Genomic DNA, 21,129 nt, shown 5'->3' with positions numbered 1-21,129 from the left:
CTGGGGAGTAAGCTGCAAATTGAAGCCTCAACCAGCTTTTAAAAGTTTAAAAGCAGAATGAAAGCATTGGCTTTGTGTTATAGAGACAGTTACTTAGGTCAGAGCTTTAAAAGTTAACGTTTTTGAGATCCTCATTTTGTGTGTGTGGAATTCTGAAGAACTCCTTCCTTCCATCCCTCCGTTTCTGTCTTTTCTCCCCTCCCTCTTTTCTTCTGTCTTCTTCCTCCCTCATTCCTTTCCTTCCTTCCTTCATAAGTATTTGCTAGGCTTGGTGCTCAGTGCTAGGAAGGCAAGCAGAATATGAGAGATCTATGCCCTGTCCTGGAGGAGCAAGTTCTGGTTCCAGCTCCAGCAAAGATGCAGTGATAGACAAACGCCTGCAGTTTCCTCCAGTGCAGGGAACACTGAGAATTCGTAGTGCCCCAGATCTGGATCAGAGTTGTGGGTACACAACAAAGGACCAGGAGGATCTGAATAAATGGAGTTTCTTTATGTGGCTCTTGAGACCCCCTTTCCAGGGTGAATTCTGTGCTGCTCTGCTGGAGGCATAGGATTGCATGAAGGGCCACTTCTCTGCCTGCAACTGAAGAGTCCTGTTACATGGAAAATTTCTACTCAGACTCTGCCCCGAGTTATTGAACTGGGCAGACTTTGATTTGTCCTGCTCTCCAAATGGCAAACCAGACTATTTTTAGCCTGTCCCTAACAGTTATTTTAGTGCTTTTAATGCCCAGGTCCAGACCTACAGAAATATACATTTCAGGTCCAACTTAGAGCATATTTCAGGAATATCACATCTGAAAAAGAGAGGGTAAGATTAGCAAATGCTGAACCACTTCTGGGAATTGTTTTGACTTTCCTTAGATGTTCTAAGTTCACTGGAATTAAGGGAAACTGTATGAGTAGAGGTGGGTGACATGGGGTTGTAAGAATTCAGAACTTACAAGGTTGGAGGAAGCAGGAAGGCTGAAGAAGATGGAGGGAAAAGAGGGGGGGAGGATGAAGAGGGAGAGACAGGAGGCAGTGGAAATAGGAGAGGAGAAAGTGAAAATCAGAAACAGAAAGGAAAGGAGAGGAGAGAAAGGGTGGATGACTCTCACCGATAGCCCACTCAAGCTGTCATCCGTAAAAAACCAGCCAATCAGAGGAGCTTTAGGGACTGTCCCCAGTAAATGCTGGGGACGTGTGTGTCCCCTGGCTCATTGGAGGGCAGATATCCACCTTGTGCTCATGGCTAAATAAAATAGAATAAAATGTGATGAAATAAAAACTCAATTAAATAAAATAGAATAAAAGAGCCACTAAAAATGCAAAGCTCTGGGCAAATTTAACCTTCTCAGGCAAGACGGAAGATTCTCCTGGTAAACAGCAGGCCTGGGGAGGGTTTCCCAGAACTTCACAGAGAGCCTGAGGGGACATCCGTCCAGCCCTCTGGCCGCAGGCAGCTGCAGGTCTTTAGGGAACAAGTTCAGCTGTTCATTGCTGGCTAGTCTTACTGGACCATTCGTGGGAATGGGCTGTGATGGAGGAGGCGGGGTGGGGGAGAGCCCTGCCACCTGTAGCCCTCGGCAACCCGAGTATAAAGGGGCAGGAAGAGTGTGGGCTTGTGATCAGAAAGTGTTTGTGCCATTTATAAAAATAAAAGAAGCCATACAAATGTTCAGTCAGTGGGCCATTTTAAAGAAAACGATGGAGTGGTTGAGTCCAGGGAGTCAAGTATATGTTGGGGTCTCTTGGAGATGAAGAGCAGGAAAGAACTCAAAGCAAATTGGGGTGGTCAGCTATGGGCTCCTTTAGGGGTGAAGAAGAGGCTGCAGTGGGGTGACAGGAAGGGCAGGAAGAGGGCTGCTCTGGCTTGCTTGGAGGCCAGGCTGACGCGGGTCTTCTGTTGGCCTTCTAAGGTTGTAGAAAGAGCTTTAGTTTTTGAGTTAGAAGGATAAGCGGTACTTGCTGCAAAACTTTGTGCTAGAAGTGTTGGATCCCATTGAATTAAAGTCACTGAATTAAGTCAGAAACCCTGGGAAGTACTGTTATCCCATGTACTGATGACACTCAAAGAAATTAAGCGCCTTGTCCAAGTTACAAAGCCAGGAAGAGGAGAAGCCATGGATGGAACCCAAACCTATCTGATTCCAAGTCCTCCAGCCTCTTCACTTCACTTCTATAATATCTTAGACCAGAGCTTCTCAAACATAACATGCCTATGAATCACCTGGGGCTGGTGTCAAAATGCAGATTCTGGTTAGATAGGTCTGGGAGGCGTCTGAGAGTCTGCATTTCTAACAAGCTGGCAGTGATGCTGATTCTTTTGGTCCACGGGCCACACTTGGAGGAGCAAAGGGGATCCTCTATGGCAATCTTCTATATACTATGTAAAATAGGGAGACTCATGCATGCCCCCATGAGTTCTTAGGGGACGAATAATGAGACATGGTATGTCTCTGATCAAAACAACCTCTCAGAAAGTGCCCTTCTTCTCTGCCTTCTGTCCTGGAAATGGAACCAGCACAAGCTTTGGCAGCTTCTTCCTGCCCTCTCCTCCTCACCAGGATGTCTTTGTCTCCTTGGAGTCTTAGCTCGCCTTGCCTTAAGCGTTCCATAGGGACCCGAATACAGCAGGCATTCTGAAAAGCCTGTTGACTTCGCTGGGAGTAATTCTTTCATCACAGCTTTATTGAATCCTCCTTCTATTTTCTCAACTTCTCTCAAGCCAGCCTTGTCTGTGAAGTTTCTCTACGATCATCAACTTGAAATTACGGACACCATCTTTTCTATGAGGAAAATAAACTTTATTACTTTTCCAGAGATGGAATAATGCTGGTATCACACAGATGTTTGATAGATCTAGGTCTTTCTAAGGAATAAAAGGAAATGACTAATAATGTGATTGCACAGCCCTATGTAAGTTTAGAACTCTAAATAAATATTTTAGTAATAGTTTCCCCTGATATCAGAAGGTTCCGAAATTTTACTGAAGTCTTAAAGATTAGACAAAAACTTATTTGTGTATGAGTTTCGCATCTCGTTTGCCGAAATGTATATTTAGAAAAAGGAGATCCTTATCATTTTGATTGCTATTTCGAAGATTTCTCCTCATTATAAAAATTTATCCTCTTTGCTATTCAGACTCGAAGTGAGACTTCTGTAGTGATTCTCCCTCTGTTTTAAATAAAATATTTTTAAGAAGTTTAAAAGATACAGAGCACGATATAACAAACACCTACATGTCCACCATTCAAATTTTGTATTATTTGAGACCTTAATTTTTAAGAAATTGACCATTTCAGATAGATTTGGAGTCTGTTCTGTACCCACTTACCGATCCCATTAAATTCTGTACCAGACAGGCTGATGTTGACTATAAATTACAGAAAAATCTGAATCTAATTTCCTTAAGTGGACCGAGATTTTATTATCTCACCTTAGAGAAGGCTCAGAGATATGTCATATGGTTACAGGGCAGAGTGACTCAGAGGCTGAGTAGTACCCTCAGGACCCCGGTTTGGTCTGTGGTCCTCAGTGTGTGAGGCCTGCCCTCACATGGAATCTCCCTGTGATTCAAACCTCCAGAGGCAGAAAGTTGCTGTCTCTTCTAGGGCTTTTTAATACTGAGCAAACCTCAGAATCCCTCAAAGAGAACCCCCCTCACATCTCAACAATCAGAAATGGAGTCACGTACCCTCCCGAAAACTGCTGAAAGTCGTAGGAACACGCAGGTTGGCTCAGACCAAGCTGGATGTACCTCTGGTTCTGGACACAGGGGGTCACCCCGACTTGGAATCCCATGGTGGAGGGCAGGGCACCTGTTCACATGAGGGCTGTGCCAGTACAGAAGAAGAGGGGCGAGACGGGCAGGAAGGCAGCAGATCTGTTTGTTGCCCAGTGGCAACCACTCTCCGAGGTCAGTGTGTGTCCTTCACAGTTACGTTTCTGTTGTCCCGTTACATACGTTTCTACTGTCTGATCTATCATTCTGTCACTTGCTCTTCATCGTCTTGCTTTCTTTTTCTGTTTTCCTCAGCTCTGCTATCTACAGCTGTACAGGGAATAACGTAGTACTGTAGATTTATTCAGTCTTCTTTATTCCTGCATAGTAGCTCACCGTACAAATTCCATTGCTTCTTGGATTCTATTTTTGTTGTCTTCGTTGTTGATTTTACATCAGAGGCCCGAATGGAAGTGAGGAAGAAACAGCTAAGTCTGACAGATACTGAAACTCCTCTGGCTCCAAATTATTCTGTCAGGGTTGTCATCATCGTTTATATTCTCACAGTTGGCAGCAAGGAAGACTTTAAAAACCCTTACTAGCTTCCATATCAGTTGTTCATCACCTTTTTGGAGTCAAAGGCTTCTTTGGAAACCTATGGGCTTTTCTCCACAGGAAAATGCACACGTACTTGTATACTTTACATTTGGGGGGAAAGGTGGGCCCCCCTGAACCCAGCCAGAGACACTGGCTGAAGACACATGTTACCTCTGAATGGTGACTATCAGATCCCATTCTGTTCCTTTCTGTGCTCTTTAAGAAGGACAGTTTTGGTTTTGATCAGTGAATTAAGTATGTCCTGTCTGGGAGGTTGTGAGGATTGGATTTTCTTTAGAATTTTTCTAATTTTTCTTCAGTTTTAACTCTTTGTAAGTGGAAATTTGTAGAGGTTTCCTAATAATTTAATTGAGCTAAGATAAAGATCACCTAAGCTTCAGTGTGTATTCTCAGTACAAATTTAGAGACAGTAAATATTTTTATTATGCAGTGCATGATGCAAGTCTCACATTTTATTGTTTTCATAGAAATCTTTCTGTAGGTGTGCTACAAGACACAAAAGGGTCTTTTTCCCCCCGATGGCTGGCAAGAAGGCTGTAATGTTACTGGGAACGTCATCCCTGTTTTCTTCTCTACTTGTTTTAGTTGTTACAATATTTTTGTCACCAAACTGCATATAATTCTTCCATTGAAAAAGAAGCTAGTTCCAGCAGTAGTTTGCTATCTCTTTGTTTTAATTCCACAATCAATATGTGCTCCACTTCCTACATTCTACCATCTTTAAAGGTGATCCATTTGGAACCACTTTAGTCCAAGACAGCATCATCTCTCACAAAGATAATCTCTTGAGTGAGCAGTATTGAGAGAGGATTTATAGTGGAGCCTCCTAGATTGCAGGAGAGGAAGGTAACAGAAATTCAGGGGGGATATTTCTGGAGCAACAGAAAATAAATAAGGTGGAACCTGCCAAATATTTACCTTCTTCCACCTATAATAGTGAGATGATTCAAGAATACAATTGGGATTTAACCAAATGGAAAAGGTTGCACATGCTTCTCTTGGGCCCCTCAGAACTAGGCCTCCTTTTAATATTAATGACAGTGAACTTTGGAGAAGGCAGGCGAGTGAAGCAAATGTAAATTGTAGCATAAGAACTGAGGTTTAGTCAGTCACACAGCCAAGACACATAGAGAGGGATCTGGGAGATGGATAGGTATCCCAAGAAAAAGGCAGGGTCATGCCGTAAAGAATTAAAATTCTATATACAAGGTTGAGTGGTATGTCTTTCAGAAGAATAATTAGCTTGAGTGACACTCCCAAAAGGAAAAGAACTAAAAAAGGTGGAGTAATGTATTTTAAAAATAGTTTTAAATAGGTCACTGAACAGTCAAGAATAATGTCCACAAGAGCCAAATATAAAGGGAAAATGGAAACTCTGGGAAATAGTTGAGCTTCAAATTAGGTTTTGCCTTAAATCTATTGGTCACGCTGCAGAGACCTTGAGCTTCCGTTCTTCTGGCTGTGTGGGACATAGAACACATGAGGTCCAGTGTAAGGACCAAGCAAATGAGAGATTTCCACGTACAGCTGGAGACTTACATCCTCACTCTAAGGGCTGATGAGAAACAAACCCACTGTGCAGAAGGGAATAGGAAGGGAAATTTCCTGCCTTGACTCGGAGTTGCCTAGGGGAGGGATATTTTCTTGAGAAGTGATGACTCTCATGCAGGCTTGTGATCCAAGTCACACCACCTATGGTGCCTAACAAAGCACAAAGGAAAATCTCGTGTTAAATTATGTGGTTATAGATTGGGAGGGATCCTAGCGAGGGGGTAGAAGCAAGCGTAAATATTTTCCGAAGTAATGGCAATTGCGTCAAGCTTCAGAGAATTCCTAAGGAAGTTCTAGGAGAATAAGATTGCATGTGAGAAAGAAAGGGAGGGAGGGAGGGAGGGTGGAAGGAAGGAAGGGACGGAGGGAGGGAGGGAGGGAGGGTGGAAGGAAGGAAGGGAGGGAGGGAGGGAGGGTGGAAGGAAGGGAGGGAGGGAGGAAGAAAGGGAGGGAGGGAGGGAGGGTGGAAGGAAGGGAGGGAGGGAGGGTGGAAGGAAGGAAGGGAGGGAGGGAGGGAGGGTGGAAGGAAGGGAGGGAGGGAGGAAGAAAGGGAGGGAGGGAGGGAGGGTGGAAGGAAGGAAGGGAGGGAGGGAGGGAGGGTGGAAGGAAGGGAGGGAGGGAGGAAGAAAGGGAGGGAGGGAGGGTGGAAGGAAGGAAGGGAGGGAGGGAGGGAGGGTGGAAGGAAGGGAGGGAGGGAGGAAGAAAGGGAGGGAGGGAGGGAGGGTGGAAGGAAGGGAGGGAGGGAGGGAGGGTGGAAGGAAGGAAGGGAGGGAGGGAGGGAGGGTGGAAGGAAGGGAGGGAGGGAGGAAGAAAGGGAGGGAGGGAGGGTGGAAGGAAGGGAGGGAGGGAGGGAGGGTGGAAGGAAGGGAGGGAGGAAGGAAGGAAGGAAGGAAGGAAAGAAAAAGGGAAGGAGGGCGGGTGAGAGAGAAAGAAAAGCCATCATGAGTGAAATCCCAGGAAAAAAAAAAAGGGGGGGGACAGCTTCATCAGATCTGAAGTGACTTTAGATATTAGAATTATCCGACATAGAATATGAAATAAGTATGTGCCTAGACATGTTTCAAAAGTAAAGAGATGCTGGGAAATATGAGCAAGGAGTAAAAACACGTTTTAAAAAGAAGCAGAATGAAGAAAGAAACAGAGCTTCAGGAAATTAAAAACCTAATAATTGAAACTAAAAGAAAAATCAAAGTGGACACATACAGAGAAAGTATTAGTGAAGTGGGAAATATGACGAGATTATTTAGGATGTAGCCCAGGGAAACAAAGAGGTGGAAAATATGAAGGAGAGGTTAATATACATAAAAGATAGAATAAGATCTAACGTACTGTTGGTTGGATTTCCAGAAGGAAATAGGAGATGACAGGGAAAAATAACATGAAAGGATATTACGGTTTTGACCTCTCTAGAATTATTGAAAGAAACTAAACCCCAGATCTAGGAAGCCCAAGGATCAGGAGCAGAATAAAAATAAGAAATCCACACCTCATAGTGTGACCGCAGAACACCAGAGACTATAAAAAGTCTGAAGAGCATCCACAGAGAAAACACAGGTCATCTTCAAAGGAATGACACTTAAACTGATTCCTAATAACCGGAGGTTGTGGCCTGAATAATGGTTCACAAAGATATCCAGGGCCTAGTCCCTGGAAACTGTAAGCGTCACCTTATATGGCAGAAGAGATTTTGTAACATGATTAAGTTAACAGTCTTGAAATGGGGAGATTACCTTGGGTTATCCAAGTGTACCCGAAATACAACCCCAGGTGTCCTTTTAAGAGGGAGGCAAAGGGATATTTAACTATACAGAAGAAGAGAAGGCAATGTGACCTGGGAGGAAGAGATTGGAGTGATGTGGCTACAAGCAAAGAAGTGCTGGCAACCACGAGAAACTGTAAGAGGCAAGGAACAGATTCTCCCCTAGAGCCTCTGGAAGGAGTATATCCTTGCCAACATTCTGATATCAGCCCAGTGAGACTGATTTTTAGACTTCTGGCCTGTGGAACTGTGACAGAATAAAATGCTGTTGTTCCAAGCCACTAAGTTTGTGTTAATTTGTTATTGCAACCATAGGAAAATAATACACTGGACAAAAATAGAAGCAAGAATACAGTGTAATATTATCTTCACTGTGCTATGAAAAATAGTGTTCAACTTTAGAATTTTCTATTTCAAGAATGAGCTAAACAAAAGATATTTTCCAATAAATAGAAACTAAGTTTATCACCAGCAAACCCACATTAAAGGAAATCCTAAACGATATACTTCAGGGGGAGAAAAATGATCTCAGATGTAAGGTTTGAGGTCCACAGAAGAATGTATAACAAATATATTGATAAATATTGGTTAAGTAGATAAATATTAACTGTATAAAATAATGGAAATTATGTGTGATAAGAGGGCACAAAGAAAGATAGAATTAAAATACTAGATATCATCACATTAGTTGAAATGATGGTGATTAGAGATAAAGACTGAGGAAGAGAGTAAAAAATATTAATTTTACACTTTTATGCATATTAAAATATCTATGATATCCAATGAGAGAATAATGGATAATATAACTTCTAAAAGAGGGTAAGAAAATGAAAATAGGAAAAAATCATTCCAAGAGGAAGCTAAAAAGAAGGAAGAAAAAAGAAATGGTAAAATATGTAAATAATATGATAAAATTAATCCATATACGTATGTAATCATAATCCAATATAAATAGATTAAGATTTCTACTCAAATGTCTAGGACGGATATAAAAAACCGAGTATATTTTGCTTACAGGAGTCCCACCTAAAATGTGAGACAGAGGAAGACTGACAGCAAAGTAATGAGAAAAAAGCAGGCAGATTCTAACCAAAATAAAACTGGTGTAGATATGTTAATAACAGTAGACTATAAGGCAAGGTGCATTACTAGAAATAAAGAGGGTATCTAAATAATGATAAAAGGTTCAGTTGAGCAAGGAGGGGTTGTAATTCTAAATTACAATTCTAAATTAATAAAAGACAATATGGTTTTTGAAAATATAGACTGAATACAAAGAGAAATAGAAAAATTCCTCATCTAATGGACCTAAAAACAGACCATTGAAATCAACAACAATTGGACAGTGAACATGCATGAAACATTCATGCAAACTGTCACAAAATGAGGCTCAGTAAATTTTAAAGGATTTGTATCACACGGTCCACATTCTTGGGTTACAATACATTTAAACTTAAATTAATACGAAGATTACTAAAAAAAAACCCTCATGGTTGGAAAATTTTGGGAAAAAAATCTCTAGTAAACTGCTCATGGGTCAAAAATAAATCAAAAAGGAATTTTAGGGGCTTCCCTGGTGGCACAGTGGTTGAGAGTCCGCCTGCCGATGCAGGGGACACGGGTTCATGCCCCGGTCTGGGAAGATCCCACATGCCGCGGAGCGGCTGGGCCCGTGAGCCATGGCCGCTGAGCCTGTGCATCTGGAGCCTGTGCTCTGTGACGGGAGAGGCCACAACAGTGAGAGGCCCGCGTACCACAGAAAAAAAAAAAAAAAAAAGGAATTTTAGAAATAATGATACAATTAATATATGTGATAACTTCCGGGACACAACCAAAGCAATGTTTGGGTGTAGATATATAGTCTTAAATACTTCATTAGGAAAGACAAAAGCTTTCCTAAGCTTCACATGAAAAAATGTTTGAAAAATAACCACTTAATAAATCCAAAGAAAATAGAAAAATAAAAATAATCAAGATGAGTAGACATTAATGAAATAGAAAACCAACACATAAAAGAGTATCAGTTAAGCCAAAACTTACTTTTTAAAGAGAATTCATAAAATACACAGACTTCTAGGATCAAAGTAAGAGAGAAGACACAAATACAGATGATTAGAAACGGCTGATGGCACACAACTTTAGATGCACTGCAGAGAATAGAAGAAGTAGAGTGACATTGTGAACAACTTATGCCATTAATTGGAAAATTTGGACAACATGGCTGAATTTTTAGAAAAAAGTGACTTAGGGCAAGGAAGACAAAACAAGCAAAATCCCCATAAAAATAAGGAAATTTAATTAGTAATAAAAATCTTTCTACAAAGAAAACACCAGTTTAGATGAATTTATAGGCTAGTTCTACCTAACATTCTGGAAGCTGGAGAAGGTATTTGCAGCGTGTGACAAAAGCTTAATATCCAGAACTAAAAAAAAAAAGTCCCACAAATCAATATGCAAGATATCCAACCCAGGAAATTGGACAAAAACACAGATACAAGGAAGGAAACAAATGATTCATGAGTGTATGAAAGATATTTAACTCTATTAAGAATTAGGGAAGTGGAAATTAAAGTCCAGTGATGTACCAGTTCATTCTCACCAGATTGGCAAATATTAGGAAGTCATAGGCTATTAGGAGCAGGGAACGATGCAGAACAACAGGAACTCTCTTCACCACACACAATTATAAGTGGATACAAATCACTTTGGAAATTTGGTATTACCTAGTAAACTTGAACATGTACATATTCTCCCATGGAGGAATTCTAATTCTAGGTATATAGAGAAATTCTTAAAAGTGTGTACCAAGACACACAGGCAGGAAAAATGTGCAGAGAAGCTTTGTTCCTAATAGCAAAGAAGCAAAAACATTCAAACGGTAATCACAATAGGGTGAATACATTGTGGCAGAATCACACAGCACAATAGTACCGCTGTGAAAATGAATGAACCAGAGCTGCATCCATCACCATGAATAGATCACAAACACTTAATGTTAAACCCAGTGGGTTTTAGACATTGGTGAGCACTGGAATTGTCTGGAGAGCCGGTGGAGACACAGAAGCCTTGCTTGTGGAAATGGGACTGGACTGTGCCTCTGTAATTTTGCCGATTCCCCAGGTGATCCTGATACACAGCAAAGTTTGAGAACCACTGTGTTAAAACACAGTTGTAAGAGGATGCAGACTGTTTAGCTTACACAAAGGTGAACAAAACGAACAAGACTAAGATATATATTATTTAGGTTACATACATAAGTTAGAGCAAGACAAAGGCAGCTCCTGGTGAGGAGGAAATGGTAAGCATTTGGGGAGGAGGCATCCAACCAAGATGCAGGTTATTTTTTGATGGAAGGTACACTGAAATCATTTTATTATTCATACTTTATGTAATGTTTGTGCATTAAGATATATTTCACAAGGCAAACTTAAAAAGTAATCAAATAAGCAAGATTTATTTTGAGCCTGTGCCCTTCAGCACTTCAGTGAGCTTCTGGGTATGATGTGTTACTGTTTCATTGCTGCCTTGATGGCTTTGGTGAGGTCAGTGGAGATCACACAGTATATACACATTGTCTTGTTTCTTCTGCTCATCAGCAGCACTGTCTGGAAGGAATGTTCAACTGGGGCAGAGGGGAAGTTTGTTCTGCATGTGAGTTGTGTAAATAGGCTGCTTGCATTGCCCTCTGCACCCTTAGGAAGGCCTGGAGTTTGGTCCTGTTCACAGTGGTCCAGAGGCTGACCTGGTGTGCAGCCTGGAGGCAGTGCCTGCCTGACAGCAGCGAGCAGAGTGGGAGCAGATACCTGTGTGCAGCCCAGTGGTACTGAAGGGACATGGTAGGGCCAACAGGACAGAAGAGGGCCTGGCATGAAGCTGCCGGAACTGATTGATGATGCAGGCTTGGAAGTGTCCAAGGGAAGGATACATTCCTAGGAGAAGAAGTGACCCTTTTTCTTGCCTCCAAGCGATCCAGGGGAGTTGCTTCCATGGATTCTTAGAATGTGATTGCAGCTCTCTCTGTACTAGATACTAAGGATAGGCCCAGAGGTGTGGGGAGGTGGGTAGGAGTGCTTTGGCAGACAAGACTATGTGCTTCGACCCCAAGTGAGTGGGTGAAAACTGGGCCACGGGAGATGGGAGGTCTGCAGAAATCCAGCTGATCCTTACTCTGAGGAAGGCTTATAGCAGCTGATGGGTTGGAAGAAGCTGTACCAAGTTCTCATCTCTGTCCTGGGTAGGCAGAATTGAAAAGGAATAGTCGGAGATCAGGGCTACTTGGGACAGGGACCCAGCCCCCTTGATTAGGTCCTGGCTGCCCTGGCTTCTTTAGCCACTCACGCCAGGGGCTGCTGCATGTGGCCAGGGAAGGTGAGGGTTACACCTATTAGAAAGGTACTGTGTTCCCCCATCAGCCAGGCCCCCTACAATTTCCAGCGTTCTTCTTGGGGCGCAGTAGGGAGGGTTCAGTGCCACTGACTCTCCCATCGGGAAGTTGAGGGTGCAGGAGAGGCTTAATAAAAGAACTTCTATGGTGACCTCTGCTATGAAAAGTAAGTGAGAAAAACAAAAGGTTTGTAACATATCCATTTCCTTTCCAAGGTGTGCTGGCTTTGATAAACCCCCTTATGCAAATTACATTCTTCATGACCTCGTGATTTTTCTAGGTAAAAAAAAAAAAAAGGGGGCTTCCCTGGTGGCGCAGTGGTTGAGAGTCCGCCTGCCGATGCAGGGGACACGGGTTCGTGCCCCGGTCCGGGAAGATCCCACATGCCGCAGAGTGGCTGGGCCCGTGAGCCATGGCCACTGAGCCTGCACGTCCGGAGCCTGTGCTCCGCGACGGGAGAGGCCACAACAGTGAGAGGCCCGCGTACCACAAAAAAAAAAATCCCCCCTCCCCCACCGCAAAGGCCTCTGTATTCCTTCTCCAGGTAAAGCTGACCACTCCACTTATTGCTCTTTCTTATAGTTCTACTTACTATTAGGTCAGAATATGATTTCTCTCATCCTACTATCCTATGCTTGGGGCAAGGCATCCATTAGCAGGACAGCTAAGAGCAGAGCACAAATGTCCAGGCTTAGCTACATTCTCTGCTTCATTTCCTGAAGCCCAACTGGGTCCTGGGCCCGTCTCACTTGGTCCTATATTGCAATTTCCACACCATTGATTGTCAGTTGGTCCCAATCCAACAAGATCATTGTCCCTTAAACAGACTTTTGTCTGAAATACAAAGTTTAAGTGGCTTAAACCCAGATTCAATAGGTAATAGCACTTCAATTCTTTTGAAATGCCTGCAGTTCTGCATACTTGGGAACTACTGATCATTCTAAAAGGATGCAATTCTTAATTTCCTCCTTTCTCCCAGATCTAGCATATGGCTACAACTGACCAGTCTACACACTCATATTGAGTACCTAGGACATTCCTGAAATACTTTGTTTACCCTTATACCCTTAAACATGTTATGTTCTTGTTTAAGTGATTTTGAAACTCCTGATCACTCATTTCCAACCTCATTAGGTCCATTTATACCATCTCACTGTCTCAACTCTAGACTGTGTCATCTGCAAGGAGGAAGACTTAAGACCAATTTTAAAACACAGTTATTCACAGTTAAAATCTTGACTTGCAGCCAACACTGATGGAGTCACTTCTTAGAACCAGCGAACCAGGGCTTTCTTAACCTGACTCTCTCCCACCACCAAAACCCTTGGTGAATGTCCGTTTCTTGTAGCTCCTGTGTTGATCTCAGACATGGAGCTGTTTTGTTCCTCTCTAATCCTCACTCCATACAGCAGCCAGAGATTTTTTAAAATGTAAATCTGATTGTGGCTTGTTGGTGGATAAAATCTTTCAAGGGCTTCTCATTGTCTCTAGTGAGGATGATTTAGCGGGATTTACTGAACCCCACACCCACAGCTGGCCCAGGACACAGATCCCATGCTGCCTTTGACCATCTCTACCCCCTGCCAGTGGCCCTGCCCCTCCCTAGGTTGGAGGGGCACCCCGCTACCTGTACCTGAATAGGGTACCACAGGGTGCCATCTGTTGCCCGCATCTTCAGGAGCACGGCCAACGACTCAGCTCTGCACTGCCCCTCCCCCTCCCCCCCTACCTGCAAGCACTTTGCCTAACAAGGTCATCCTTCAGGTTCAGCTTCAGCGCTAATTCCTCACACAAGCCTCGTCCTGGAAAGAGCTCCGCTTAGCCTGCTCCCTTTGCTATTTCTATGCATGAAAGTGCTCATTTTCAATAGGATAATAATAGGATCTTCCTCATAGAATTCCTAAGGTTGTTGTGAGTACCAGCTGATAAAATGTGTGTAAAGAGCTTAGCAAATGGTCTCATGTGGAAGCACGATAGGTTTCCTTTGCCCCTAGATTTCCATATGACATCACTCAGCATATTTCATTCTCTGATGAAACCTTGAGTTTCATCAGATGGGATTAAGCCTGACTCATTCACTGCTATATGCCCAGTGCTCAACACAGAACAAATCACAGAGGAGCTGTTGGGTAGATTTTGTGCAATGAATGAGTGGACATATTTTTAAAATTTGTACGCAAATCTTTTTTTAAAAGAAAATCTAATTATTAAAGAATTAGGGGAAACTCATTGCATTTTGGTCAACTGTGCCAGAGAAAACCAGTTTTCCTTGTCTAAATCAGCTAGATGACTCCCAACAGGAAATTTAGCCTTTAATTCCAGCTAATGCCTGTTGTGACATTTGACAGCACTGGTTCTTTTTGAGTTTGACTCCATGGAAGCCAGTGCATTGGTGGTTTAGCTGCAGATATCTTTTCCTGTCCTTCAGGGAAGGTGTTGAATAATCCTGTTTGCATTTTAGGGTAAGCAAGTATTATTTGTCAATAAGCAACAAATGAATTCTTTGACCTTGGGCCCAAACTCATAACCCCTTTGGCATCAGCTATTTAGGCTGTAGACCTAGACAACTACTGGTAAGTCTTTTGCAGAGATCATGAGCTCATGAGTCAATGGTAAACATTTCTGGTTATCTTCCCAGGAAATCAGTGACCCCGAGATCCTGGATCTGGTCCACAGTGCCCTTGGCAGGATGACCGTGGTCCGGCAGATCTTCCCATCTGCAAAGGACAGCCAGAAATGCATGAGGAACAACCACCGCATCTCTTCCCTGCTCTGCGACCCCCAGGAAGGCTACCTCCAAATGCTGCAGGTCAGTGCTTGCCTCCCAAGATCCCTCCAGGAGGAAGTCTCACCCGTACGCTTGGCCTGTCACGGTCAACAATGTGCCTCAGCTCTCGGCTGAGTGCTGTTGCTCACCAACTTCAGTAACTAGAACTCTGTCATTTGCTGACATTGAAACCAGTCCACTGGGCAGTGCCTCTAAGCACATTAGCAGGCAGTTATGGCCACTGTCAGCAGACAGGACATATGAGCTCACTGGGTGCCTCTAATATTTAAAAGTTGCATGCTTAGGGAGTAAGGAGAGTCCTGTCTTTTAGGCTTCTGTGATGACTGTTTTGTGGGGCATGATTTCATCTGGCAGGACTGGGGGTAGGGCCTTCCTGTGGGGAGTCATCATTTTGAACCTGTTTTAAGTTCTTCCGTGTAGAAAGTCAATAATATGGAAACAACTGGGAACTGTCCCAGTTCATCTTCTGAATGCTGAGGCTTAGGTCAACCAGAACATGCTGGATTCCCAGCTGAGCAGGGAGGGCAAAAGGGTAGGAGCATCACTTGCCCACCTGTTCCATTCCTTCCAAGATGAGAAGTACGGTGTGTACGGTTAGTTATTCTGCCACTCTCTTGACATAGGTGCAATCAGGGTTAGCTCCTCTTGGGCCTGGGAGGGGGATGTGGAGCTGTGCACCAGTTGTGAGAGGTGGTTTTCTCCCTGGATGTTTGGGGGTAACAGTGAAGCACTGTGGAGACTGGAGACTGTCTGTTGGTAGCCCGGCCTCTGCGTCTCCACTAGGAATATAGCACCCAAGAAAACATTCATTTGACACTTGGAAATTTCTCCCGGTTGGGTTTGTGAAAAGTGCTCAGAAGTTTCTGCATGAGATATGCTTGCCACTCGGCATTTGAAACTAGTTACACCTTCTTTACTCAGCCAGGCGTAAGGATTGTAGGGCAGAAATGGGCTGTGTCTGCCACCTGAGTATGGGGCCACCCCAGAACACCTTGGTATCATCTAATCAGGGGGCACATGATTTGCGGAGGGGGGTTATTAGAATCTCTATGGTAGGCTGGGTACATGTGTGATTTGCCAAGGTACCAAATCCAGTCCATAATCTTATATGGGGGGGGGCGGTGCGGGGAGAGGAAACACGCTCCAACAGGCGGCAAACGCTAGAAATATGTTCTTGGTTGATAGGGAAGCACAGAAGACACTGAGATTTTAGCTGGAGTAACTCCCTCTTCCCCAAAGCCCATGGCTCCAGGGAGCCATCACAAGGTCTGGGGTCTTTCTGAGGTGGTGAAGGGTTGACCGAGAGAGTGGACCAAAGGCCTCCACAGGGCCATGGACTTGAGAGCCCTGGGCATATGGGCCAGACGTGGAAGGTGCTTAATGCAAGGATTTGTGGTTTTGGATCCTGCCGTGACCTGTCCTGCCTTCCTCTCTTCTGGAGTTTGGAAGAAGAGGTGAGGGGGTCTCATGGTGCCTCTGTATTTACCATCCCACTCTCCGTGTGGATGCAAGTGCAGTGCGACCACATGGCCCAGGCAGTGTGTGCTCATCCCCACCCGGGGCAGGACGGGGAGGTGCCGGCCACTCTGTGTGGGGGCCAGACCCCGGGAGGGTCTCACTCCTAGGAAGTTCTCCCCAGGTTCTCTCTCCTCAAAGGGCTTCGTCCTCCTCCAAACGTACACCAGCCCTGCTGCACCCTGCCCCATTATCCCCCATCCATTTTCCTCAGTTCTTGCTTTACCATACTGCACTTCTACTCCAGGAGAAAGGAGGGCTGCTTCCCGGTACACCAGCACGTGCTGCCTTGATGGGGTGGAGGGAGAGGAGAAAGTACTTCCTGTCTAGGTCTTGATTATTCATTGCGCCCTGGGCAAAAGGCTTAGGTGAGCTCTTTGGTTGCACATCAAACACATTGGATACAAAGAATCTGTCCTGGAGGCCAAGACAGAAAAGGAGACTGATGGTAGCAGCAAGGAATGCAGTAGAGGGCTTTCTGAAATGACACACAACCATTAGGAGGATGAACAAAGCCATGGCTCTGAGGTGGATGGCTAGTCATCATCAAGTGAGGTCAGTGCAATATCGAACCTAGAATCCTGGCCACCCTACCTCTCTTTGTTCCTTCTGAGACCCATGCACTACATAAAGTGCAAGATTTAAGAGTGAAATCATAGAGATCTTGTAACAGTAGTAGGAGCAGTAGTAACAGTAGCAGCAGTAGCAGTAGTCACAGTAGCAGCAGCAGTGGCTATAGTAGTGTTAGTAATAGTAGCGGTAGCAGTAGTAGTGATGGCGGCAGTAATAGTAGCAGCAGTAATAGCAGCAGAAGGAGTAGTAGCAGTAGTAGCAGCAGTAATAGTAACAGTAGCAGCAGTAGCAGTAATAGTAGCAGTAGTCACAGTAGCAGCAGCAGTGGCTATAGTAGTGTTAGTAGTAGTAGCAGTAGCAGTAGTATAGTAATCGTAGCAGCAGTAATAGCAGCCCAAGTAGTAGCAGTAGTAGCAGCAGTAATAGAAGTAATAGTAGCAGTAGCAGCAGTAGCAGTAATAGTAGCAGCAGTCACAGTAGCAACTGTAGTACCTGTAGTAGTGTTAGTAATAGTAGCGGTAGCAGTAGTAGTGATAGCAGCAGTAGTAGTAATAGTAGCGGTAGTAGTAGTAATAGTAACAGTAGCAGCAGTAGCAATAATAGTAGCAGAAGTCACAGTAGCAACCGTAGTACCTGTAGTAGTGTTAATAATAGTAGTGGTAGCAGTAGTAGTGATAGCGGCAGAGGTAGTAATAGTAGCAGTAGTGGTAGTAGTAGTAGTAATAGTAGCAGTAGCAGTAGTAGTGATAGCGGCAGTGGTAGTAATAGTAGTGGTAGTGGTAATAGTAGTAGTAATAGTAGCAGTAGCAGCAGTAGCAGTAATAGTAGCAGAAGTCACAGTAGCAACCGTAGTACCTGTAGTAGTGTTAGTAATAGTAGCAGTAGTAGTGATAGCGGCAGAGGTAGTAATAGTAGCAGTAGCGGTAGTAGTAATAGTAGCAGAAGCAGAAGCAGCACTGGCAATAGTACAAGTAGTAGCAACAGCAGCAACAGCACAGGAGCCAGCTTGCTTGGGTTCAAATTCCAGTAACTCTCGTTACTAACTGTTTATTATTATTTATTTGTCATTCTGTGCCTCAGTTTCCTTCTGTGTAAACTGGGGATTAGAACACTACCTACCCCTCAGAGTCATAATGAAAATTAAAGGGGAGAACACATAGAAAGCAGTTTGAACAAGGCTGAGCTATTAACAGTACCGCTCTGGAGGAGGGAGCCAGGTGTGTTCAGGGTTTCCACGGAAAGGCTGAACACGGCCTCGTTGTTTTTTGTATGATGTAGTCCGCTCCCTTTTTGAGCATGCTCTTGGAAAGCCTCACAGTGGGTGGGAGAGCACTTCCCACCTGTCCAGCCCCTGATCACCGGCATCCAGCACCACTTACTGTCCGTATCAGTCACACAATCACCGCTGCCTTGTGTGGGAGAGGAGAGGCCTTGTCTTTGCGACCCGCTTAGCTCTTCAGACAACACCTTCTCCTTGGAGACTCTCGATAAGGACTGATGGGGTGGATCTGTTAAGAATGCAGGTCTTAACATAAGTTAAACTGTCTCTAGAAGCCTCTTTATAGATCCATAAATAAAATACGTTATTAAAGCAATCTATCACCATTCATGGCATCTCCTTCCTTGTGTGGGCTATGAAGAGAGGCCAACGTGGATTTATTTACTCATCCTACCCAACCACCACTTGGGTAGATTCATCTCATTTACAAGTCATTCCCTTCACGTTTCCTCAGTAGCTATTACCACTTCTTTCTTTCTTAATGACAGTGTAGAGGGCAAACTAATTTCTACTAGCCTCTAGCTGTGAGATTTATGGAGAAGATTCTAACATGTTTAGCACAAGCAACTGAAGGAAAAAAAAAAACAAAACAGCATTGATGTCGTGGATTATTAACTTTGTCTTGATGAAATTAATCAAAATCCTTTTGGAAGTGGAACCCTCAAGTCCATCTTTAGTTTCTCCCCCAGATGGCTGCTCTTGGGATGATAATTCTGGATTAGAAGTTTTCAAGCGGACCATCAAAAACAGGGAATTTTTACAGGATCATTCATCTCTCCGCTTCTGTACTGAGCTGGCGTCAGAAGCTCCATCGTCTTCTATTAGGCCTGTGGTCAGGGCTTTCTGTGCTCCAGAGCCAACCAGGCAGTTATAGCAAATGATTTTGGTTCCTATTTAGTAAAGAGAACATCTTTTGGAAGAAAAGTACTTAAATAAGTGGCTTCTAGTGGCTCCAAAAGTATTGCCTTTGCCAGTGTGCAGTGCTGTTGTTTATTTTTCCCTACAAAGCACTGTCTTATTTGGGTGTTTCTGATTCTTGTTTTCTCGACAAGTTAGTTTAGGGCCTGTCTTACTCAGCTAGTAATAAAAGTGACAAGCAGACCTTAAGGACTCCTGAGACTTTGCTCAGATGTCATGGGTAGCCTTGGTCAGAAATGCATGTTTAGCATCCTTGGTCTCCAGAACCGCATTGCCTGGTGACTTCAGGGCTATAATTGACCTAACAGACACATTGTCACATTGCTACCCCATTTCTATTCAAATGTGTTTCCAAGGCGGGACAGGCGAATGAGAGAAGCTGTGTTGTCTGGTCACTGTGAAGCCTGATCCTTGAATTAGGCTGCAGGGGCTAATGTGGTATTATTATAAAATGTTCCCTCAGGTTGGAATTTCTCTTCTTTGTGCATTTTAAAATTGTGGAATGGCTTGATAGATGGAATCACTCCTTCCTCACTCAATCTATTAAAGCATTTCACCCCGCCCCTTACATCCCTGTTTCTGAAAGGCTTTCTGGACTTCTCCCTAGCTTACAAGTTTTTTGTCAACCTGCCTGTAGAATTCTTTCCTCTGGAGCAACACTGAGCCTCCTCACATCAGAGCTACCTTGGACTTCATGTCACTTTCTCTGGTTTTCTTCACCCTAAAGACCCAGATGGAACATGTAGGGACCAGACTGGGGAAGCGTGAGCATCGATGCCTTTGTCAGGGCCAGTTGAACAGGGGGTCTGCTTGGGTGCAGCTGGTTGCAGTTCTGGCCGCCAGTGGCCATGTGTACAACTGGAGGCCAGAGAGCCTTGGGTATAGCAAATGCTCCTGCACAACTCTCCCCCCTCCCCCCTCCTCGGATTCAACATGAGCATAGATCCCCATCCTCTTGGCCCTCTGCCACCATCGGCTCCCTCCTCAGGCCTGGCCATGGCGCCCTCTCTCAGGACGGGTGGGCTGGCAGCAGGTTGGCAGAGAGCTCTCGCCTGGAGATGGATTTCTCAAGCTGTGACATCTGGGCGTCAGCTTGTCCTCCCAGCTGGACCCTCTGCCGGCTGCTTGTCTGACTTCGCTGGACGGCTAGAGCCTGTCTGAGGATCTGGTCAGAGGTCAGTTCCTGCTGTTTGCCTCTGTGAGGCCTCCCTGCACTTTGATTGATTAATTACTTCGCTTGATTAATGACGGAGGCAAGAGAAAACTGGGCTCTTTAGAAGCCTGGAGGAAATGCAGCCTTTCTTAATGAACACATTTCCCACAGTTTTAGCTGTGGTGTTGGGTGGATAATGGCCTGGTGGCGAGCTGCAGCTGGCCCGTGTGGCTGCGACCCTGGCCTGCCATTCATCTTCCTTTGCCTTCCAGGATGATTTGTACCTTGATAACGTGGGTACACAACAGTTCCCTGGGCCCCTGGAGTGCAAGGGAGGCAAGGCTGGAGCACCCTAATATGACTTGCCTCAATTCTCAGATTTACTGTGGAGAAACGTGCACAGAGCACTGGGAAGGCAGGCAGCCAGTGACCTAGCAGGGCCGTCATCCTCCTGGGCCTCTCCCTTCCAGCCTGACGGGGGTGGGCATAGGTCTCAGGCCGCTGAGGTCCAGATAGGATTGGACACGTACAGGTCTCCTGAAGAGCTCAGCGCATTACACAGGGGGCTTCTATTTTCATTACTCCTGGCCCTAATCCTGCCCCTAGGGACTCAGTAAGGAAGTAAACAAATCATCTGAGCTTCTGATGGGGCTGCCTCTACCCCACCCAGTACCGATCCAGATGGGAAATCAGTGTCTTTCCTGGTTTCAACAAGACAACAAATCCAAGTCTCGGAGATGGTGTCACATACGGTGGAGGTAGAGGTGGGACTTTCGCATTGCAGCTGCACAAACAGCCTCGAAGTTTCGAAGTCTTCCCGGAGAAGGCTTGTGTGCTTCTCCACAGCCCCACCCCGTCCACCCAGGGCCTCATCCTTTCTCCACA

General features: G+C 44.6%; 1 protein-coding gene across 1 annotated transcript in view; it reads left to right on the top strand.

The window, feature by feature from the left end:
- GRID1 (glutamate ionotropic receptor delta type subunit 1) overlaps window positions 1–21,129 on the top strand; it is a gene marked incomplete at both ends in the record, with an annotated part of 666,527 nt that overhangs the window by 430,693 nt on the left and 214,705 nt on the right. The window contains one exon of the mRNA XM_082673940.1: window positions 14,657–14,827. Coding sequence (XP_082530066.1) covers window positions 14,657–14,827 — 171 coding nt within the window. The remainder of the gene's footprint in view (window positions 1–14,656; window positions 14,828–21,129) is intronic.

The sequence above is a fragment of the Grampus griseus genome (genome assembly GCF_964374135.1).
Source record: "Grampus griseus genome assembly, chromosome: 16".
Taxonomy (NCBI): domain Eukaryota; kingdom Metazoa; phylum Chordata; class Mammalia; order Artiodactyla; family Delphinidae; genus Grampus; species Grampus griseus.
The sequence above is the reverse complement of the archived record's forward strand: the minus strand, read 5'-3'. Positions and strand labels throughout refer to the sequence as shown.